The sequence below is a fragment of the Cricetulus griseus genome (genome assembly GCF_003668045.3).
Source record: "Cricetulus griseus strain 17A/GY chromosome 1 unlocalized genomic scaffold, alternate assembly CriGri-PICRH-1.0 chr1_0, whole genome shotgun sequence".
Lineage (NCBI taxonomy): Eukaryota > Metazoa > Chordata > Mammalia > Rodentia > Cricetidae > Cricetulus > Cricetulus griseus.
The window spans coordinates 226,812,231-226,835,794 of NW_023276806.1; the positions used below are offsets into that span (position 1 = coordinate 226,812,231).

At 46.3% G+C, this 23,564-nt stretch overlaps 2 protein-coding genes across 4 annotated transcripts in view; one reads left to right on the top strand and one right to left on the bottom strand.

Moving 5' to 3' along the window:
* Positions 1 to 4,838, top strand: part of Fam131b (family with sequence similarity 131 member B) — a 31,322-nt gene extending 26,484 nt beyond the window's left edge. For all 3 annotated transcript variants that reach the window (XM_035450819.1, XM_027389776.2, XM_035450818.1), the window contains 2 exons: positions 1,142 to 1,285; positions 1,527 to 4,838. In XM_035450819.1, coding sequence (XP_035306710.1) covers positions 1,142 to 1,285; positions 1,527 to 1,999 — 617 coding nt within the window. In that variant the 3' untranslated portion in view covers positions 2,000 to 4,838. The remainder of the gene's footprint in view (positions 1 to 1,141; positions 1,286 to 1,526) is intronic.
* Clcn1 (chloride voltage-gated channel 1) overlaps positions 4,817 to 23,564 on the bottom strand; it is a 31,975-nt gene continuing 13,227 nt past the window's right edge. The window contains exons 8-23 of the mRNA XM_035450820.1: positions 22,379 to 22,504; positions 21,979 to 22,063; positions 21,669 to 21,770; positions 21,151 to 21,235; positions 20,886 to 21,035; positions 16,161 to 16,230; positions 15,878 to 15,988; positions 13,188 to 13,401; positions 12,828 to 12,961; positions 10,084 to 10,316; positions 9,588 to 9,702; positions 9,239 to 9,318; positions 8,974 to 9,012; positions 7,049 to 7,153; positions 6,882 to 6,968; positions 4,817 to 6,402 (exon numbers count right to left, since the gene is read on the bottom strand). Of these exons, the coding sequence (XP_035306711.1) occupies positions 6,031 to 6,402; positions 6,882 to 6,968; positions 7,049 to 7,153; positions 8,974 to 9,012; positions 9,239 to 9,318; positions 9,588 to 9,702; positions 10,084 to 10,316; positions 12,828 to 12,961; positions 13,188 to 13,401; positions 15,878 to 15,988; positions 16,161 to 16,230; positions 20,886 to 21,035; positions 21,151 to 21,235; positions 21,669 to 21,770; positions 21,979 to 22,063; positions 22,379 to 22,504 (2,108 nt within the window). The 3' untranslated portion in view covers positions 4,817 to 6,030. The remainder of the gene's footprint in view (positions 6,403 to 6,881; positions 6,969 to 7,048; positions 7,154 to 8,973; positions 9,013 to 9,238; positions 9,319 to 9,587; positions 9,703 to 10,083; positions 10,317 to 12,827; positions 12,962 to 13,187; positions 13,402 to 15,877; positions 15,989 to 16,160; positions 16,231 to 20,885; positions 21,036 to 21,150; positions 21,236 to 21,668; positions 21,771 to 21,978; positions 22,064 to 22,378; positions 22,505 to 23,564) is intronic.

The window sequence follows — 23,564 nt, forward strand, 5'->3', positions numbered from 1 at the left end:
ATGACAAGTATGTGGTGTGCATACAAGGTGAACTAGCCCTGTTGAAGGTTTCAGGAAGATACCCAAGAAGAGGGGCAGTAGGTCTGCAGAGAAGATTTTTTTGTGTGTTGTTGGTACAGGTGGTGGGTGGTGGAGGGAGTCTGAGTGGGGCTGGTGATAGATGAGAGGGAGGGCAAGGAAGAGCAATGGGGGCTTCAGCTTATTTACAGCTCTGACTAGAGACCCACAATGCTCCCAAGTCTCTCACCCTTACTCTCATGCCCTCCCTTCTTTTAGTGTCTTGATATTGTCCCTTATAAGACTGGGGTCCCGTGTTCACCTGATGCTCTCTTGGGAATCCTTCATTTATCTTGAAACTACTCTCTAGATTCCACTGTCCTAGACCATCTGAAACTAGCTTCAATTTATTTCTTTAAAATATATTTATTACTTTATTTATGTTCACATGTTTTTGTCTGCATATGTATGTCCACATGTATGCAAGAGACCTTGGAGGCCAAGGGTGTTGGAGGCCCTGAAGCTTGATTTCCAGGCTGTTGTGAGCTGCCTGCCATGGGTGCTCAGAACCAAACTCAGGTCCTCCACTGGAGCAATAAGGTCTCTTTACTACTAAGCCATCTCTCTAACTCCAGGTTCAAACTCTATAACCTCCAAGAACAAACTTCTGGAATGTCTACCTTTAGTCTCCAGGCTATCTCAACAGAAGAGCCCATCTTTTTTTTTTCCATCTAGGAATCCTAAGTGTGACATTCTGGAAAATCCCCCATGGTCTACCCTTGTTTCAGAGTAACAGAGTAGCCACTGGCTTCATGTGGGCTTTGAGAATTTGTAATGTGACCGGTCTCAGTGGAGATGTGCTATAAGTAAAGTACCAACTGAATTTCAAAGACTTCCTATGAAGAATGTAAAATATCTCATTAATTATGCTTATGTTGATTGTATATTGAAAGAGAATCCTACATTGACTTAAGTAAGATTTGTTATTAAAACTAGTTTCACTTGCTTCTGTTTAGTTTTCTTAAATGAGATGATACATGGTTTATATTTTACTTCCACTGAACCATGCTGCTCCAGGTTTCTCCTTTTCATGGGTTTAAGGGTTTCTTGAGGACTCCTAGGATAATTTCATTTCTTCTCATAGGTGTCATGGAACAATTTGCTATTTCTGAAGCTACACTAATGGCCTGGTCTTCCATGGATGGTGAGGACATGAGCGTGAATTCTACGCAGGAGCCACTGGACTGCAACTACAGTGACAATTACCAGGAGCTGATGGAGAGTCAGGGTGAGAGACGGTTCTAGATTCCAGCCCCTGAAGCCTAATAGGCTTCCTAGCAATTTAGGCTCCCTCTACCCTTTTCTGGTTTTTTTGTTTGTTTGTTTTTGTTTTTGTTTTGGACTTTGCCATTTGTCTCAGCTTCCCCAGTGCCCTCATGCCTGTGTCATAACCATATGACAGTTCCATGAGCCCTCTCACTGCCTGTGATATTCTGTGGCTCCCCCAACCTTGCTCACTCTCTTTTCAGATGCACTCGCTCAAGCCCCCATGGACGGATGGCCTCACTCCTATGTGTCCCAGGGCATGTACTGCCTGGGGTCATCAGATGCCTGGGAGGCGAGTGACCAGTCCCTCATTGCATCTCCAGCTACAGGATCCTATCTTGGCCCTGCATTTGATGACTCACAGCCCAGCCTGCATGACATGGGGCCTTCCCAACCTGCTTCGGGATACTCTGCTCACGAGCCTCCACCTTTGTTGGGGGTGGACACTGACTGGGCACCAGAGGTTGGTGGGGTGGACCTGGCCAGGGGGTCTGCAGAGGAAGAGAAGAGGCCGCTGGCCCCTGAGGAGGAAGAGGATGCCGGATGCCGGGACCTGGAGTCGCTTTCCCCGAGAGAAGACCCGGAAATGTCCACTGCTCTCAGCCGGAAGGTGTCTGATGTCACCTCCTCCGGTGTGCAGTCTTTTGATGAGGAGGAGGGGGACGCCAACAACTAGCTTCTTCCCACCCCACTGACCTGAGGGGCCGTGGCTGCAACCCATCCCCTCCCAAGCTCCAGCAGCACAGATGAAACCCGGGGAGGAAGACAGCAGGGAGCCGGGAGCTTCCAGCCCTCACCAGCCTGCCAGCAGTCCTGGAAAAATGAAGAACCAGCAGGGGGTTTTATCTAGGCTTGTACTCCACAAACCATCATTCCAGGAACTGAGACCCAGGCAATTAGGTGGCTGTGAACCTGGCATGGTGGTGGGAGATGAGCCATGGCTATGGCTCTTGGGTCCAGGTGCGTCGGGCTGAACACTGAATCTCAGTTCTTACACCCCTGACTTCGTCTTCCGGGAGGCTTGGCTGTGCTGTCTGAATGCCTCCTTCCCCCATTTCATTCTTGCTTTCCTGATTCTGTTTTCTCTGGCCATGGCATCAGTGCATTCCCACGGTGAGAAGCAGGGCCTCAGGGGCTGTTGGACATGGCTTGGCAGGGTCAGCAGAGTGGCCTGAACGGCCCTTCTGTGTATAGCATAGACTGTGTGACCAATTCAGGCAATCTTTGGCTTCTGGGATCAGGAGCCAATGACAAGATGGGCGTGGCAGCTGGAATTGACAGGGGTCACCCTATGCTTCTTTATCCCAAAGCCTACTCAGATGCAAGAGGGTCACCAATGAAACAATAAACACAGCCACTTGAATGTCCTGTGGCTGGAAGGAGGACCTTAAGGATCTTGAAGAAGGCCCGATGGGGTTGGCTACTCCAGTGCTGGCTTCCCTTTCTGCCTTCTTCCATATGGAGCCCAGACCCAAGGAGGGCGAGTGGGCATCGTTCTCAGATCGTTGACCTAGGATGCAGTGTCCCCGTCAGCGGGGGTACCATGAGGGCTGGGCCTCCCTCAACCTTTCCCTATCCCCTGGAGCTGTTTACACTTTTCTCTTTGCCTTTTCTACATTTTTATAACTTCTTGGGGACTCAGGGTTGAGCAGAGTGGAGTGGGGTGTCTGGTGCTGTCACTGCCTTGGCTGGGCTGGGCTGGTGGCTGAGGGCCAGGGCGGACAGACACACTGGCTGTTTCTGCTTTTTTGTCAGCCGTTCCCAGGGCTCCATCATCCATTGTTCTTTACAGGACTGGTGGTGGTGGGACATAAGCTCGCCCTCCCGCACCCCCCTTGCCCTTTGATTTGGAGTGGACCTTGGGGACAGGGAAAAGCAGCAAGTCAGCACAGTGTTGCTATGAGGGCGCCGGAGCGGCTGCAGCCTCCATCTGGCCCTTAGCATTAGTGGAGTTTTGATAGGAGATGCCCAAGGTTGTCATCCCGCTCTTCTTCGTCCTCCTGTCTGTCCATGGCTCCAGTTCCAAGGCTTTGTGTCCCACTCTGTCAGAGGTCCTGAGTTACTCCCTCACCCACAGGATTGATGAGGCTCAGAGTTGGAGTGATTCTGTTCTTCCGTTACTCTGTCCTGCACACCACACTCATATCCTGAAGTGTAACCTTAGTAGGTGTCCCACATCCTCCAGGGGATGGGGAAGCGTGGGAGCCTGGGGTCTATCGATGTCGGAACCATGGGAGTAGACCTGGAGAGCCAAGGTAGGTGAACAGTCAGTCACTTAGCTCATGTAACGCTGCCTGAATGGGAGAAGATACCTCGTGTTTGCTAGTGTGTTGTGGTTTAGCCTATCAGGACCTCATTTCTAGGACTAGGAAGGGCTAGCCTGCCAACCCTGGCAACTGCCCCTGACCCCTGTCTCCTGTCCTAGCCCCCCTGGGAATTTGCATGTTCACGCTAACCTACTCCTAGGGTCTCTCTGCCTTGTTTATCCTGTTCTATCAACATGTTTGTCTCATCTCAGTGCCTCCCCCCGCCCCACGCATTCTTCCCCCAGGTGATGGTGGACCTCGAGTCCAAGTCCGGTGAGCAGGTTTATTTACTTTGATTCCCTTTTGCTCAGGGCCCCGGAGAGTTAGGCAGACTAAACTGAAGCAGCTGGCTTTCCTCCTCCCATTTCTCAAGGAAGCCAAATGGTCCCCAGTGAAAGACTACAAAAGACCTGGAGGAACCTGGTAGGGTTTGTTCCTGAGCAGGGGCTTGGTTTCCCCAGGCTGCTGGCACCCTGCCACCAAGGCAGGTGAGGCCCACCCCACTCTGAAGAGAGAAGACTCAAGGAGCTGGCCCAGGACCATTTTGAACTCTTTGGAGGGAGGGACCACCTCTCTGGTGCATGGGGGTTTGCTTCTAGCCTACTTTAAGGGGAGGGGTGGTGCATGTGCAGGAAGGGGATGGGGGGGTTGCTTTTCCTTTGGGGTTAAAGGCTGTGCAGCACGTTTTACAGCAGCTGGGGAGCAGGGCTGTTTTTTATATTCTTGTGAATGAAACTGCTCTTGCTGAATGATTTTTTTTAGGGGGGGTACACTTTTATTTTCAATTGGCTTTATTAAATGAAAATCCAAACCTTCCATTCTTCCCTTCCATTGGCCACCCCCAGTTCACACACCTCCCTTCTTTTTCTTGTGTTAAGGAGGGAATCTTGAAAGATGAGTTCTTACCCCTTTATATCCCACACTCTGTCTTCCAGGTCTGAGACATACCCATTTTTATGGTCAGTCTTAGCATGTTTTCTTAATGTGAAACTCACCCCAGGCCCAGGAAGAACTCTATGTTGCAGAGAGAATTCTATATAAATAAATAAATATAAAGTATTATAGATTATATACACATGGGCATGGGCTTGGATGCCCACTGCTATTTCTCCTACCTAGGCCCCAGTGTCTTCCTTGGCCTGGGGAGGTGGAAAGAACCCATGTTGGAGAAGGCCATTGTTCAATGACACTAAACAGAATGTGGTGGCATCCTCTGACTATGAGTGTCTTATTTGGGGGAGGGGGATAGAGGAGACCTGGTCAAGGGGAGGGGCAGACGGAGAATGTCTGAGGACTCAAATGCAAAACTGAAGGCCTACAGTGAGGGAAAGACAAGCCCATGAATGGGGCCGGGTGTCTGGATGCTCAGAACACGTGGCGTCTCTTTCTAGGTGAAGCTATTGCTGTGCAGTGCAGCCATCAAGCTACTGGGTGGTTTGAAAGGAAAAAGATGGGAGCCCTCTAAGGGTGGGGCAAACTAAAGCTTGCCACACCAAGGGTACCCCCCAAGTCTATGCCGGAAGATCCCAAGGAGCTATTACAAAGGTCTGGAATCTGCATGAGCCACTGCTAGGTGAGAGCCTTATTGATGCTTGGGTAGGAGTGGCTCCAAGGCAGAGGTGACTGTTGGCAGGCTAAGCAGCCACCACAGCGGGAGGGAATATGTAAGCTCTAGGGGTAACCTGGAACTACACAGACAGCCAGTGACACAAGAGAGCTTTCTCCTGCAGTGGTCAGACACACACTATAGGCCGTGACACCTTCCCCTGCACACAGAGCCTTTGTCAACCTCCTTTTCAGGGGCCTGTACTTGGTTCCCGGAACCAAGGGTTGGCTCTTTCAGCCCTGAAGATGGGTCTGGTCTGGGAAGAGGCAGGGGCAGTAACCTCTGGGTCTGGAAACAGATTGTGGGGAACAAATAGGCAGACAGTGGGGCTGGCAGGCCTGGGGGCAGGTTGTAAGGTGATCACTCGGCGGGGCAGTGTTGTGGTCCCACATCCCTTCCAATGCGACACCTGCCGAGTCAATCAATCTGGGCCTCTGCTCACCTACTCCATGTGGAAGGCGAAATCTAAACCAGCAGGGCCAGGTGGTGAGTGAGCAACACCAGGAACCGTGGGAGGTTAAAGACTGATGGGGACTAAGCCTGCAGAGCAGGGAAACACAGGGCTCTTCCAAGCACTGGGCCTCGAGCGCTGCCTGAAAGTGGGGGAAGGGGTCTGGGGAACCCAAATTCTTCCCTTTGTAAGGTCTAGTTCTCTTTAAGACCATCACCTTTCACAGTGGGGGTGGGGACAAGATGAAGTAGGGCCTCCCCAGCTTCAAGGCTCCCCTGTCACACAGGAGTCTGCGCTCTGGCCTGGGCCCCATGGTTTTTCCAAGACAGCTTGGAGGTAATTCTTCACAGAATCAGCTCATCCTCATCCTCCTCATCAGTGGATCGAAGGCTGGGGCCATGCAAAATGTCGGCCAGCTCCTCCTCAGGTCCCTGGCTTCCCACCATCTCCAGCTCCTCCAGCTCCCCCTCTACTCTGGCGGGGGCCATGCAATGAGCGACCTCTGGAGATGGCGGTGGTACAGGAGTCTCTGGCATGGTAGGAACCATGACTTCTGTTCCAGGAGCCCCATCTCCACCCTCAGGCAGACTCCAGCCCTCTGCAGGAGGAGGTGGCCCTCCAGGACTCTTCCGAGTTGAAGTTGTATTCCGGAAACTGGCAAGAGGAGGGCGGAGCTGCACCCCAGATTTGGTGTGGCCCTCGATAGCTTTCTGTAGCTGGGGAGGAAGGGGAGAGGTGAAGAGAGGGACAATGGGAGAGAGAAAGAAGACGGTAATGAGAGAGACGTCGCAGGAATAGACAGAACAGGAGGAAACAGAAATGGGAAGAGTGGCAAGAGAGGGAGAGGCAGAAACTGACAGGGACAATCGCAGGGAAAGACAAAGACAAAGCTATTCCTGCACATTACCTACTCTCCAGCCACCTCGAGACAGCACCTCAGGAGCCCTTTTCTTCTAGGGATTGCTTCAGACCTCCAACACGTTCCCACATCCCTCCCAGGAGCTTACCCAAACCAGGCTACTGGGAGAAAACCCTACAGGTCCCTTCTGAGCTGGAGAACTCTGACCACAGCATGCCTTGCAGTCTCTCCCTTCTGGAGGGATAGGTGCTCTACATGGTCCCTGCCTACGTCCCCTAATCCTGGGTCCATTCCTCCCTCTCTGTCTCTGGTCAAGCGGGGCCTAGTCATCCTTACCTCTTCGAGTGCCAAGACACCTCTGAGCTTCCCCATGCTGGTCACATAGGCAAGATGGAGGCCAAGAAGTGAGAAGAGTGTGTGAGTCTGATGGGGAAAGCACAGGTCAGTGTGTCCCCACGTCTGTCTGCCCTCCCTAAAGCCCTGAGCAGTCGGCAAGGGCTTGCCTTGTGCAGCGTTGTCTGCTCCACCAGCTGGAAGGGAGACTGGTCGATACAGCAGTAGTCGAAGCACACAGGCTGGCTCAGCTGCTCCCGCTCCCAGGCCTCAATCTGTTGACAGAGTATCAGGAGGCCCCTTCAGCTTCAGGAGCTCAGCTTTGTCCCACGGGAATCACCACAGACATTCTTCATCAATAGGCACACATTTTCTTCTCAAGAGGGTCACAGCTTCCTTCTCCATTATCTGGCCTCACAGGCCACACTTCACCCTCAGGTACCCAGAATACGGGTCCTTCTTCTTATAGTCTTCTGTGTCCTTCTGGTCTCCAAACATTTATTTCCAACCTTCATTCTGTGTCATACTGACACTCCCATTCAGGTGTTTTTTTTTTTTTTTTTTCTATCTAGTAATTCCTGTCAGGCCTTGACACTTTGTAAGCCTTTGCTTTTTAGAAATGGCACCGTTTACACTCAGCCTTATGTTGGCCCTGGCCTTTCCTCTGCCTATTGGATATACACTCATTGGTGGGGAGGAAGCTGTCACTCACGTGGAAAGCAGAGTATTTTGTTGAATCTGAGTAGATTCCCTGCACCCATTGGTATTTAGTTGACTTGGACTGTCTATGTTTGGCTTGCTTTTGTTTTTCAGTCTGTTAACCAAATCATTAAGGCTCAAAGCCAGCTACCCTCTTGATTTACACATGTACAACGCAAGATGCCAGATAAGCCACTCTCTCCAGGACCCATAAATTAATCTAAGATGTTCTTTGGTCCTACTGAGTGATGTCACACTTCAACTGTGTATGTCCAAATCTGCACTCTAAACTTTAGGGAGCACCAGCAAAGGCTAGCTGGCTTCTTGTCCTAGGATTGAATACTGAGTCCATATTGAACATGTGTCATGTTCTCTTGAAATTTCTGGATGCAGCTATGCATCCTGTAAATTCCTATGGTCTTAACTAAAGGTTTATATGGAGCCTAATTGGCTCTTAATATAAGAGAGTGTTTGTCTGAAATGTTGCAAAGAGGATGGGGTTAGGGGTTAGATAAGGCCTGTTTCCTTGGTCCTGAGATCATCCCAGGCCTTCTTAGCTTCTCCAATAACAAAAGCAGCCACGTTTTCAGAGAACATTTGCCAAGTACTTCATCTGTACTAGGCATAATTCTGATTGCTGTCCATGTCTTAGCTCATTTTTCTAACAAGTCTACCTTCATCTGCCCTTTGCAGATGAAGAAGTAGGGACACACAGTGTTAAGTCTGCCAGAGGCTCCAGAGGCAGCAATTGGTAGACTCTAGCATTTGTGAGCTGTCACCCGACACATCACCTGTTTCTGTCCAAGGGGAGGGGATGTTGCTGCTGTGTCCGTATGAAAAGTTCAGCACCAGTTGGAAACCAGAGCTCTCACTGTGTGAGACTGACATCACAGCAGGGACAGCAGGTGAATGCTTTGCGCATTGAACGCTTTCTCTAATTTCTGTATTGACTCAATATGATTTTTTGTCAAAATCACCATCTTGATATTGTCAATGTTGTCACCTCTCAAAATATACACATTTTTTATGTTTATTGGACTTTACTCCTCAGAAATGTCTCCTCTGTATCTGTTTGGAGAAAGATAGGCACTAGAAATATATAATCAGCCTTCTGTTTGTACCTAGACACACTTTATTTCTAACAGGCATTAAAGGGCCACATTCGCTGACTGGCTGGTTTTCAGTCTTCTTGGTCCAATAAAAATATGGTGGCGCACACCTTTAATTCTAGCACTTGGGGGGCAGAGGCAGGCAGATATCTGTAAGTTTGAGGCTATCTCAGTGAGTTCCAGGCCAGCCAGGAAGTACATAGTAAGACCCTGTCTCAAACACAAAACCAAAAAAGCAATACCTTCACTGGAATAAACAATCCATTCCCGGCTGTGGACTTTCTTACCTCTTCAGGTGACATGTTATCCACTAAATCCATCGAATCCTAGTGAAGAAAGACACAGGGCAAGTTCTTTCCATTTTCTTTTCACTCAGGCTAGTTAGAGTTTTCAGTAAATCAGAAACTATGTCTTCCTGGGAGGTCCAGCCCGAGAAGCCACGTTTTCAAACCATCACCCTTGGTGGGACCTCTGCCCTTCTAAGGACTGGTTTCTCACTCCTCAGAGACAAGCTCCTGACCCCGCTTCTTCCTCTAGACACTTGTCTCTTACCTGGGCTATTTTCTTCTTTGAAGAATGAGCTCTGCCCAGGAAGCAGTGCAGCAAGCGCCGGAAGACTGATGACCTCTGACCTGAAAGAAGTAGTGAGAAGACTGGGGTTGGCGGGGGGGGGGGGGGAGGTGGCCAGGTGCTTCCAATGGCCCCTGACACTGTGCTTCCTCTGTGCTGTCCCTCAGTGGGTTCCTCTTTTCTGCCACTGTCCCACCTCCCGAGGTCAGCACCATGGGTTCTAATTAGAGTCAGCTCTCACAATCATCCAGCCTCACACCTCCTTACACGAGCAGCTTTTAGTAAAGGTGAGTCCAAGAATAACGCCCAAGGCAGGCGGAGAGGTCTTTACCTGCCGGGTCTGGAGCTTCAGGTGGCTGTGTGGGGTTGGGCAGTGGCCCATTAAGTTCTTCAGGGTATGGCGGAGTGGTGGGAAAGAGGGCAGCTGGAGGAGGAGGTTGTGGAAGCTAATGAAATAAAATAAAATATTCACAGTCTTAGAAAAGAGGACTCATGATGCCTTGCTGCCTTTACTAGCGGGTGTCCTGGGAGATCTAACTACACACACACACACACACACACACACACACACACACACACACACACACACCATTTTCTTTTTCCCCTCTCAAAACAACACTCAGACACTGGTCTCTTTTGCACTGGATCCAGTATGGTCCCTCTCTCTTGTCAGTGTTTCCCTTGTTCCTTTCCAGCACCTGTCACAGCTCAGAGCCCAGCCCAGCCCAGCCTAGGACAGCCCACCCCCAAGTCCCCAGCCCAGCCAAGCCATCCACAGGAGCGATATCACTAGCCCCTACTGACATTTTCCCTTCTGTCTTGGTTACCTCCGTCTTCCTGGAGAGGTCCTCATCTTCATCCTCATCCACAAAAGCAAAGGACTCAGGTCGACCGCCGAGGTACCACTCCCCAGCTAGCCGCGCCTTGCCATCATAGGGCAGCTCTGATAATTTGCGAGCCATATCCTGGGCAGCCTTCAACCTTCTCTCTGCACATAGGTGGCGCTGTAGGAGGGACTGGAGTTCTGAGCGCTCCACGGAGCCAAGCAGGATCATTGAATCTGGGGGACAACCAAGCTTCTGTGAGGGCCTGCTCCACACCTACGTATCAAGTAAGTCAGGTGCAGCAAGAGCTCAGAGTCTTTTCTTATTCCAGTTCTTACCTTTTCTTACCAATAATAACAATAGTAATAATAAAATAAAAATAAATTAAAACACGTTAAACTCCTCCATCGTGGCCTCGCTTGATCCCTTTAATTTTGCACATTTAGCACTTAGAGACCCAATTGGCAGCACACTAATTGGTGCTAATCTGTACTTATCTGTATGATGCCCTAATATAGTATTTGCAAATATGTAAGCTCACTATTAAAATATGCTGATTAACCCTATCCAAAAGTAATGAAACTCAAGAGGCAGTTTTAACAGTCTGAAGCGCAAATACACTCTGGAAGAAGTCTATAAACAACAATATGAACAAAACACTCCCCTCCCAGGAGGTCTTCCATGTGTTTATAGAAGTTCTGCTACAGGGCTGAACGTTTATGTAAGTTAACCGCCGTAGTACTGCATCAAGGGCACTGAGACACGCCTTACTGTTAATGTCCTCCTTTCATCATCATGAAAGCCTTGAACCCCATTGGCTGCACCTTTACTCTAAGGAAGAGCTAGCTGTAGCTTCAGAAGCGACTCAGAAGGCCTCTGAGCTTAGGGGCAATGTCAGAACTAATAGTTTGAGAAATTTAGGTACTCTGAATGTCTGAAGTAAAAACTAACATTATTCCTGGCTCCAAGGAGCTCATGTCTACTTTCTATTTCGCTAATTCACAGACTAGGGAAGTGATCACTGAAGGTCCAGCTAACACTTAGAACTCTAAGCATATGGAGATTATGATCTCTACATTCAAGGACCACCCAGTCTAATGAGAAAGAGAAACCACAGTGAGAAGCAAGGACCACACGTCAGAGTGAGATGCCAATGGTGGGTAGGAAGCATAGTGAGAACAAAGGTGAAATCAACATTTATGAGAGCCATTTACTTCTCTGTGAGGAGCAGTTTTCACTCTGCCCTAGGCTGACCGCTAAGGAAAGGACAGAATTGAGTTAGATAGGAGAGGGAGGGGCCCATGATTTTCAGCCAACCCTCATTGTTTATGAAGTCTCTGAAATCACTTACCCACCATGAATATAAGTGCAGTTCTAAAGCTTGAGATGTGTTTGCTGTGATTCACAGACATACACCCAACAGCAAGGGGAGCTAGCTGCCTGAATCTCACGTTCCCCGCTGAGGTTGAACAAACATCAGTCAGCCTTGTCATTTTGGCCTGAGTAAACAGTGCTCGGTTAGCAGTCTATCTAAAGCCACATTGTTTCTGGAATCTATGTGCTTTGTGTGGTGACTCTACTGTCAAAGTGTCCCCCAGATGGACTGCTGATTGCTGTCTACTGATTCTAAGCAAGGGAAGGGAAGGCTGCGCTTTGCCTTATCGAGAAAATGCATTAGGTGAGTTTTACTGAGATAGGATTATAGTGCTTCTGACCACGAGTTCAGAGTTAATCAATGAAAAGATGTGTATTAAATACGGTATCCTAAGACAGAAACACACAGACAACATGGCTATGTACTGATTGTTTGGCAAAAATTCTGTGACTAGAGTCAAGGGACTTACTCTGATTTCCTCTTGGAGAATTGTTCTGAAAACTGTTCACTAATTCCAGGTTCATGAGCACTTTAAAATTCACGGCTGCCATGAATAGTAAGAATTGCTTGTATTAATTGCTTGTATTAATTGGATTTTAACTGCTTTTTGTTGTTGTTTTGTTTTGTTTTGTGTTTTGTTTTTTTGTTTTTTTTTCCAAGACAGGGTTTCTCTGTGTAGCTTTGGAGTCTATCCTGGCACTGGCTCTGGAGACCAGGCTGGCCTGGAACTGACAGAAATCCACCTGCCTCTGCCTCCCGAGTGCTGGGATTAAAGGTGTGTGCCACCACCACCCAGCTTTTTAGCTGCTTTTGTGTGCCTTTGTTATGAGGATGTTTTTCACATCCTCAAAGGAATTAATTAATTAATATAAGCTGAGCTTCCCTTAGTAGCTGGATAGCTTTCAATTCAAGTCCATCCCTGCAATGGTGAATCCTACTGTCAGCTTACCTGGGTTCTGAATCATGCAGGAGACTGGTGAGGCACACCTCTGGGTGTGTCTGGGAGAACATTTCTAGAGATTAAGTAAGGGGGTGAGGATCCACTCTGAATATAAGTAGCACAATCTCATGGCTTTCAGATAAATAGAAGGGGGGGGGAGGAATGAAGTCAACTGAGCACTAGCTTCTCTTCCTAGGCATTTTGGACAGCCCTGGTGCGTGCTGCTCTGTCCCACCAGTCTCTCTCTACAGTAATGGACTGAACTCTCTGGAACAATGAGCTGAGTTATGCTTTTCTTCCCTCCATCTGTCTATACCGGGTATTTGAATATCATCGTCAGAAAGAAGCTGAGGCAACACTGGTGCCCTCTGTCTCTGGACAATCAACCCTGTGTTGGTCACCAGCTGGGTGGTCAGCTTCCTTCCTTCTTACCTTTGGAATCAACCAATGGCAAAGTCTTGACGGTGGTGGTTTGGAGCAGGTTTCTCAGTTCCCCGTATGTGCAAGAAGCTGAAACAAACTTCACGTCACGTACCATGATGTCCTCAACAAAGATTGTAAATTTGCTAAGGAGAGAGAAAGTATCCTGTGTTAGCTCATTGTTGGTCGATGCTGGCCCTTCCTTCTTCCCACAAGGTCTGCCATGTATTCTTTCACTCAATGTATTTATTAAGTATATGGAAGCATGAAGATAATTTTTAAAAACATGCTTCCCAATGCTAACCTGGTTCTCCACTTCGGCACCTCCCATATCCCACCCTGTCTAAACTAATTCTAGCTAGTAGCCCTGACCTGAGCTGGTTCCAACCAAGGTCTGGCAAATAGGGAAGCTTCTTGACCTGGATGATGCTGTCATAGAGTGAGGGCTGCAGACTCTGAGCCACCATGTTGGCCAAGATAACAGCCACCATCATGGGCAGGATGTGAGCAATCTGACCAGTTAGTTCAAAGCAAATCACAGCTGTGGAGACTGTGTGGGAGACAGCCCCCGTCAGAGCCGCTGCTCCTGGAAGGAGAGGAATGTGCTGATGTATTAGAGCTGTCTTTTCCAGCGTGAGGGATACATGAGGGTACAATGAGAAGGATACAGAATGAGAGACAGGACCTTGCTCAATGCCAACAATACCAGGATTACTACTTTTCAAGAGTAGGGTTGAGAATGCTGGCTTTTTCAAAAAGTATCCGTTTGATCTCATTTATATATAACCTTCAGTAAGTCATAAAGATCTATGTACATGCAGAACTTTTCATTTATAATGTGAGAGAGTGATATCTTATCCATTCTGCGCTTTTCAAAGTTTGGCTCACTACCAACTGAACATTTAAAAACCCAATAATGGCATCTTACTCTGAGCCCATGCCAACAGTTTATGAATGATTAGCATGGAAATTTAAGAACCATGCTGTGGACATAGAGCAAAGAGTCTCCCATTGATCAGGATCCACAGATCCTGATTCTGTGTCTACTATATGAACAATGTTCCTGGGATACCATGCTCTCATCTACACAGTCACTAAAATGTCACTAAATAACTGAAGGGACCAGCTCCCCATTTTGGCAGCCATGACAGTAACATGTCCTCGCTATGACCTTGTCTTAGTCACTAGAGTTTAGGTGCCTGCCTCGTGACAAGGAACCAATCAGAAGTTAGCTGGTGGCGCTATGCTTTACGACCCTGGGTGTACTTTATGGACAAGCACACAGCAATGACGCACAGAGCATAGCAACCACCCTGGGAGGGCCTATGGGCCATAACAACCAGTTGGCCAATCAACACAGGGCAAGCCCTCCAAGCCTGGAGGCACACCAATCCTGAGCCTGTGCGTACCCCTAGACACTCCCCTTATGCTGCCCTACAAGATCTCTCAGGAGCCCCTAGGAGCTGTCTTTTGTAGCCAACCACCATGGTGGGTGGACAAAAGATCCGGGCTAACATGGGGTTAGCTCGTTAAATTACAATAAAGCCTCATGCAGTTTGCAGCAAACTCTTGAATCCGCCTGGTGATTGGGGTGACCGCGGTCGTGGCCTGGGACCCCGGATACCTGAGTTTTCCGGGGGGTCTAACATAACTTCTAAAATTCTTACATATCTAAATCATGATGATTCTATAAGCTCACCAAAGGTAGAATCAATCTTATGTATTTTTAAGTTGTCTTCTTATCAACTCAATAGTCACTCATACTTTAACTGTACTTCTTATTCAAATATGAGGGAAAGGCCAGCCTGGTCTACACAGTGACTTCCAGAACAACCAAGACTATGTAAAGAGACACTGTGTGGTGGTTTAAAAGAAAACGGCTCCCATAGGGAGTGGCATCATTAGGAGGTGTGACTTTGGTGAGGTAGGTATGAGCTTGGGGGAGTGTGTCACTGTGGGGTGAGCTTTGAGGTCTCCTGTAATCAAGCTATGCACAGTGTGGCACTCAGTTCACTTCCTGTTGCCTGTGACTCAAGATGTAGACTTCTAAGCTCCTTTTCCAGCACCATGTCTGCCTGCATGCTGCCATGTCCTGCCATGATGAAAATGGACTATGCCTCTGAAACTGTAAGCCAGCCCAATGAAATGTTTTCCTTTATAAGCATTGTGTGGTCATAGTATCTCTTCACAGCAATAGAAATCCTAACTAAGACACACCTTGTCTTAAGAAAAAAAAAAAAAAACCTCAAAACTAATGAAATAAAATAATGGAAATATCCACTGGGAAAATATAAGAGAAGGCTTATGTGAAAATACAACAATAAAAGGTCACAAAAGTCTAATATTGGGAAATATGACCCTCGTCAGTAATGCACAGAGCATCATTTAGAACATAACCTACACCATATGTGTATATTGGGAAATGTGCATTATGGAGAGACACTTGAGAGACACGAAGAGAACAGAGGATTCCTATTGATAAATGATGCTCTTGTAAAGGCACTAGGATTAGGCAGTGGAGTGCCATCCATAGATCTACCTCAAAAGTCATCTTAGAAGTCCAGGGCTCATGTTCTCTGCTCTTATTCCTGTGTTATTAGTTCCTATTATCATGAACATAGTTCAGTTTGGATGGATGGGGCCCATCACCTGCATTATTGGTTCTTTGATTCTTAAAAAAAAGAGTCTACTAAACATGCAAAGATAAGGTACCCCATCCTCCTTGTCTTTTCTTTTTTGTTTTTTTGTTTTGTTTTGTTCTTTTGAGACAGGGTTTCTCTGCATAGCCTTGGCTATCCTGGAACTCACTTTGTAGACTAGGCTGGTCTTGAACCATCTATATTTTCTTATTTGATTCCTATGCTCCATTTTCTACAGGCAGGAACTAAGGCTTACAAAAAAGAAAGGGTGAGAGGCAGAGCCAAGAGCAGCTGTTTGAACAAAACTAAACAGTGTTGAATTTAAACTAAATTGCTGTACCTTAAAAGATGTATTAGCAGACTTTGATTGCAGGGATTTGGGGTACTCAATGTCTGGTTATAGAGGTTAGGAATATGTCTTACCAATTACTGCATAGCCCCCAGGTAAGATCTTGTAGAGGAAGTCATCAAATAAGATACCCTCAGGGAACAACATGGCCATGATCTCTCCTACCAGCCTTCCAAATGCAGCGCCTAGGAAGATACAGAAGGCAAATATTAAGATAAATGTTGTTTGTCTCTATGTTTGCAGCAGAATCTGTTCTCAGGCACTAAGACCACAAACTCCCAGTATGCTAGATTTTTTTCCTGTTTTCTCACCACCCACCCAGATTACAGCTATGAGTGTGACGCCATCAACCCTTACCTAGAACAAAAACAGGCATGAAGCCTCCACAGGGTATGGGCATAGTGGTGGCCACAATGGACATCCAAAACTAAGATAAAAAAGAAACATTAGAATACTCTTTTCAAAAGTATCTACACGCCCCTCTCTCTTCACTGCTTCAAGAGTCATAACTGAAATATCCCGGGATAGCTAACCCTGGCAACCTGTCACCATTCTCCAGAGCCTGAAAAACTTGGTGCCTTCAGGCTGAGAGCTCAACAAAGACATTGGGATAAGAAAGTCCCTCCAGACGGCTAACACAGATCCTACCAATGCTGAGTGACTATATTTTTCCTTCTTGCAATCTAGAACAAGGATCCCTCTTTCACTGTTCCCCAAAGACCCTCGCCTAGTAAACTCAGCAAGCCCACCCCACCTGAGTGGAGTAGTCCCAGACACTGAGCTGGAGGTTGCTTTTTCCTGCTCAGCTTATTTCTATAAAAGAGCCCCAGATCACTGTGGTGGATACTTTAAAGTCTACTGAATTTTTTTTTGTATGGATAATTTAACTTTGATTTGATCATTTACAAAGTCATGCAGAAGGTAAGCTCCCCAGGAACCTCAAGAGAAGACTGCTCTGTTTGAGCCTTTGTCTTTGATATCAAACCACCTTAAACAGGGATCAAAAATTGTATCTGGATCCTGGGGACATACTGATAGAGTATATTCTTAGAATCTGTGAGGTCCTGTGTTAAATCCCCAGGACTGGGGAAAAAAAAATCTGTCTTGGCTGTACCACAGGGGCAAACTGAGAACCTGATTAGTCTTTCAATACAACAGAAAAGATATCCAAGGTCAACTTTGCAAGGCACTATTCCAACAGAAATTGGGACAATTATAGTAAAAGCAGTGTGTACACTCTGAGGCAAAGAATGTAGAAAAATTGAGAAATAGAGCAGAACAGCAATAGTGGCTGGACATTAAATACCTAAAGAAAAAAGCAAAAGTGTGAGACATGGTTTTAAAAGTAATTCTGATGTAAATTAATCAATCCTAGGATTTGGAACTAATTAGGTACAAGATGAAAACAGCTAAATGTCTAACAAGCTGTTAAGATTAAAGTATTTGCAATTCCTTGCATCGAGTGTATGATATACTAATGAGAAATAAATTTCTTAATTTTATGAGCTCTAGAAAGCATTTTTTAAGCCAAAGCTGAACCCAAGAGGCAGTGATGAAGACCCCGAGAAAATTTTAGTCAGGAAGTGTGAGCCGAAGCAGAGCATCTACTTCATGTCAGAATATGATCATCAAGACAGTTGAGAACTGTGAGCTAAATGTGCAAAATGAAGAGAACGCAGACTGAGGACATCTTGGGGAAGAGGGTGAAGCTTGCTATTTCTGCCTTCTCTTCAGTGCCATGGTGCTTCATAGATGCAGGCAGGCAGGCAGGAAAGGAAGACAATATTCATGCAAAACAGCAAAAGATCCTTAAAGTTTAATATTCGCTGAAACACCCCAAAGTAATGTTCATGCAGAGAATGTGTTGAAAATGCAGATGGGCAGACGCCTCTCAGACTACCCCATCAGACAATCTGGAGGCATGACTCCACCACTTGTTGCTCAAGCTTCTTAAGTGATGACATTGACACTCTCATGGACCATCTCTTTAGAATCCGTACACGGGAGTCATAGGGATTCTGTCAGCTTGGGTTATTTGAAAGCTCCAATGACACAGATGGTGGATGGGTGATGAATAGGTCTAACTTCAGAGGGCAAAGTAGATAATCTTCACAGATAAGTATAACAAGTAGATCAAGACCCAGGTAGTGTGGTGTGCGATTAGTTACAAATCCCATGGCTCAGAGTTGGGTGACTGAAATTAGCAAACCTTTTTAGCTATTGGTATATGAAGTGAAAAAAAAAAAAAAAAAGCCCAGAGTGATGTGGCACACCAGGAACTTTTAATATATTAAAGATCCAGAAGAACTGAGGAACCAGAAACCTTTTATCACTGACTTCATTATATTTAGACCCATCGCAAGAAGGAATAATATGAAAATCAGGCAAAAAGGCTTCCACAGAGCCTCAGGCTATGCTGAAACTCAAAAAAAACCAGGCAATGCTCTTAGACTTATTAAAAGGGAGAGATGTTGGAATTATACTCATGTTCACGTGAAATCTCTCGATTTACAGTCTGATGATACCTTGCACACCCTGAAGTTGGGAGACTTGGGAAAGTAGGATGTTCCTTTCACCAACATTAAGAAACGGCTGAAGCGAGACTGGGACCTACCTCACTGACACTGCCAGAAGGCCACGGGGGCCAAATTTCAAATCCAATTGCAGAAGCAGTTCTAGTATCCTGCTTTGGATTGACACAGTTTGAGCGTCTCATAGGATCCCATTTGGAAAGCTCACCTTTGTTGTGAGATATCAAGGGGGTGACGACCTAATCTAGCTGTGGTGCTTAGAAGTGGAGGCTTTTGAAGTTGTTTAGGATTAGGCCAGACACTAAAGTGAAACATCAGTGATGACTTCCTGGCAGCTTTCTGAGGAGCGAGAGTGGGGGAGATGCACACAGACACAGTTGTTCCTTGCTGCTTACTCTGTGGTGTTCTTCACAGCTCTGGACTCTGCTAGCAAGGGTGCCATCACTGGTATAACCCTGTGACCTTGGATGTCCAGAACTGTGAGCCCAAAATATGCTTTTCCTTATATGGTAGAGCCTGCCTCAGACATTTAATTATAATAACAAAAATAGATGGATGTAAGTACTTGTATATTTTAATTTGGCTACATGTTCTATTTTTCACATTTGAAAAAAAAATAAGAGTACTGTTGTACGTCCAATGATTAGGCAATAAAAATGCTGGGAGGCAGGGACTGATAAAACTGAATTTGCAGCAAGGAATACTTTTGTAATTAGAAATATTGAAGAATATTGTAGACCTTCTGCAATCAGTTGGGCTTGAAATATAGCCCAGAATGTGTTTCTTTTCCTTATACACTTACAATATGAGCGTTCTCTAGGCTGTAATTCAGTGAGAAGTTAGTTACAGTGACATACAGATGAGCCTTTCTATACCATCCAAGCGGGGCTCTGAAAATAAGCTTGATTTTGTGAAGATACATAACTAGAAATCTGGAGATGTGTATAAGGTAAGGAGTAAGTGTTGAAAAAAATCTACTTTATTTTTAGAAAACTTCTCAAAATCTTGACATTTTAACAGTCTATATGACCTCAAAGGCAATATACAGCTTAGACCAAGCTCTATTATTAATAGATCACAGATCCTGAAATAACCCCAAAACATGGACTGGGTTACTGCAGATGTCATTATAGACCTGACAGGTAAGTCACAGTTCATGTGTTTGGGCTCATGCTATAAAGAGGGACAAGTTCAATGCTACAGTTACAAAATAAGAACTTCGTTTACTCCCCATGTTCCCCCAAAGCTCAACCAGTATAGAAAGCCAAAACTTATTAAATTACAGAAGATAGGAATTATAAATAAAAGTCTAGACATCAAATCCCTAACAAGATTCTTGCAATGTCTTTACAAAAAAATTGTCATATATTTTAAAGAAAGAAACAAAAAGGGTAAAATACGGATGCTATTGATTCAGTAAGTCCACCTTTGGTGAGGTGAGGAAGGAAAGAGAAATCCACAGCAATCCTTGGGAGCCTAAGCCTGAGATCTGAGACCCAGTGTGTGAAGCAGTTAGTATCTTTAATAATAATAGCATTGAAAAGTACATTAACAGGCAGCAGCACAACACAAGGAAATGTAAAATTAGCCAAATGGCCAATGACCAAGAGCTATGCACTTGTCATGTGCCACTGCATAGCATTTACTGAATAAACGAATTCACTGTATTATAAGAATGATATTAATATATTAGTGATCCACATTCTTGTACAATGCAGAATCACAAAAGTATTACAAATAAGAGCAAGGTGTTGAAAAGCATGAGAGTTTAGGCTGGACAGAGATATCCATACTTCAGGCATGCTATTAGTAAAAGAGAAACCATCGAAAAGGAAAAACAGACAATCAACAGCTATAATAGGTGTCATAACCAGGTTTAGAAATTAAAAAAAAAATCTCTGTGCAAGGTAGTAATTTGAAGCTTCTACATTTATAATTTGTGATGGACAGATCTGAAAAAGAAAGAATATAGAAGGTATTTACTCTTATTTCCTAACTAGGAAATGTTAGGAAAAATTGTTCTAGTCTAGAAAACTGCCTAAGTGGAGAATAATTACATTTGTAAAAATTATTTATACTCATTAATAAGGTTGATTTGGTATTTCATCACCTTCAAGTTTCTAGAAAAGAGATGAGTTGAGTAAAAGTCACCTGAAAGTGAACAGTAGTAGATCCATGGGATTAAGTATCTAATTATCTAATACATGGGGAGAATTTGGTTAATTGGTCTGGGGTTTTTACACAGTTATCTATATTGCTAAACTCTATCTGGCTGGAATTTACTTGACTGCTTTGATGCCTTAAAAAAAAATAACAAGTAGAACTATTAGAAGTCTTATTAGAGTCAGGGCAGACATCACAGAGTTGACATGAGTGGAGCAATTAAACTACACCCTGGTTCATTTTGATAGACAGGCAATTTGTGCTGTGGTTTCCTCATGGTTTCTGTCTAGGTTGGCCACAGGCCAGATGAAGTCCCACCCTTCCTGTACAAGGCCTGGGCTCCTCTGCTGAAAACAGAAGTACAGAGGGCTGCCCTGGGGCACAGTACCTTCATCACGAAGAAGAGGAAGATGATGATGACCACGTTGACCTGGGGGTGAATCCACACGGCTGACTGGCCCAGGCTTTGGGGGTCACCAATGTGCTTTACCCAAGTATTATTGTCAAACAAGGTGCTGATGGCTTCACGGGGCATCAGCTGTGAGGGAAGAAGAGCCTGGTGTTCCAGCCACATGCTGGGCCTCCTGTGTCAGAGGACCCATCCCCAGCCTCTGGGAGCTAAACCCCTGCCCTCACAAGGCCCTAGAGCTGACCTCTCCAGCCATGAATTGACCCATTCCTGGTGGAAAGGTGAGTGAGGCGATGACAAGGGTAACAATTGCAGGATACAGCAGGCGGCTGGAAGAGAAACAGAGTTAACCCCATCCCCCCACTTAGCCGGCACACAGTGCATCCACACTCAGCTTCCGGGCTGTTGTTTCCCAGTCTTCTATTGGTCTCTTAGCAAAGGGTATTCTCTTTGCCAAGAAAGGAATCACTTGGGAATAGCCAGCATGGCTGTACATAGCAACTCCACCCATAGCAGTGGTTCTCAACCCTTTAATACAGTTCCTCATGCTGTGGTGGCCCCCAACCATAAGATCATTTCACTGATACTTCATAATTGTAATTTTGCTGCCCTTATGAATTGTACTATAAAGATCTGATATGCAGGATCTCAATCCACAGGTTGAGAACCATTGACCTGAAGGACCTAAAGTTCTGCCTAAAGGAGGACCTGCTAGGGCCATCAGAAGGGAGTGTGCAGGGGAGGGGAAGGGCAATGACTCACTGCTTAGCAAGAAACTGGCTGAGGGCCTTGTGCTTTCGGACCCCGAGCATGACTTGGCGATGCAGATAAACGAATACAGCTCCCAAGAACCCACAGCAGATCCTGAGGGTGCAAGATACAGGGCTAGAAGCTCTGACCCACACTGCAGGGAAGCAAACCAGCACCCTCCCCCTCCCCTTTCCCCCAGCTGCCTTAGTGTTCATGCTTTTCCTGATGCCCTCCACAGCTTATCCTGGCTCTAGTCTCTCCCAGGCCACAACCACACCCCATTCCCTGCTCCCCACACCCGGGAAAGGGTGGTCTCACTGACCCAATGACAGCAAAAGCCGGAAGCTCCTTCAGGTCAAAAGGGAAATCCATTCGGAAGTTAGTTCTGAAGAGAGCGGTAATGGTGACTGAGGGATGGAAAGGCAAGCATTAAGATGGAACTCACAGAAAGCCACAGGTCGGGCAAGAGAGGCCGTGTTAAAGTGTCTTCCCCTCCTTCAATCCCAGCCTCGTCTCTTCCATTTACTTCCCTTCCTCCTACTAGCATTCCTCCGTAGTTCTACTCTCTACACCATGATGCAATCCTTCCCTATACCCCGAGCCTTGGTCTTGCTTCCCAAACAACACCATCCATTCCTTTTCTGAAGTGCTCCAGTCATGGCTTTTGCTACTTCACCACCATCCCCATTTCACACCACCTCCACCGGGACCTCTCCTGTTACCAGCATCCTTGTTCCACACCGCCAAGACACGGAACACAAAGGCACTGAACGTGGCTGCAAAGAATCCTCGCCAGTAATTCCGAACAGCAAAGTAGGTAGAGGTGACCTCGATGCTGAACAGGACTCCTACGGGTCAGAGAAGCAGGTCAGGTGCAGACACTACCATACCTCCCACTGCTGGGGTCTCAGGAGCTTCCCCTTAACTGCCAGTCTGGGAGGGGGCAGTGGGAAGTCATACTTTCTTGTTGCTCCTTGCAATAAACCATACACTTGCCTATAGAAGCCCCCCCTCCAAGACCCAGACCAGGAATGTGGACCAATGAGATACAGAGAAGATAGGAAATGGATAGGCTCTTAACTCCAGAACTTCAGGCTCAAGTATCTGTGTACCTAAAGGACTAAATGGAGTTAACAACTGTCAAACATCCAGGGAGATTTACGGACAATCAAAACAGTTCTGCAGAAATATTAAAATGAAAGAAGGTTCCAGAGCAGGCGGTCAGCACTGCTGACAAAGAGACCTCAGGATTTGCATATTCCTTGACACCCTCTTCTGCTCCCTACTGCTTCCTACACTTGAGGGCAAGTTTATGAGAACTAAGCAAAACAGGGCAGGGCATTATGTAAGCCTACACGATTCAACACTCCAGGAAAAGCAAGCCAACCTAATAACAAGGATGATATAAAATGGGGCCCTCAAGGACCTAAGCCAGGACAGCCCAGGTGAGAAGGTAAACCACCATGCCTAGAAAAGAAGCTGGCTAGCAGTCACTGGTTATTGTTCTGTGGGGAGAGACTCGTGCTAAGGTGAGGAGGGGGAGTACAGGGTGTGCACACCAGGAGTGCTGAGCCACAGGAAGCAATGCTTACCAAGTCATGAAAGCACCATTTGAAGCTTTAGGGTAAGGGAGTTGATCTTTGCTTACAGGTTATCAGTAACATTCCTAAAACTTGGCTAAGCCTCATCCCTAGCAAACAGGAGGACAGAAAACTGAGACAGAGGCGACGAGGACCAGCCCAACAGGAAACAAAACAAAACATGAACAAGACAAACTTTTTCTTTTTCTTTTTTTCCAGTGTAAATTGTTGGTCTGTTGAAGGCCAGCCATTGCCTCCCTCTTCAGACAACAGCTCACATAACAGGACTTCTCTTCTTCCAGGCTGTGTTCAAAAGTCACATCTCTTA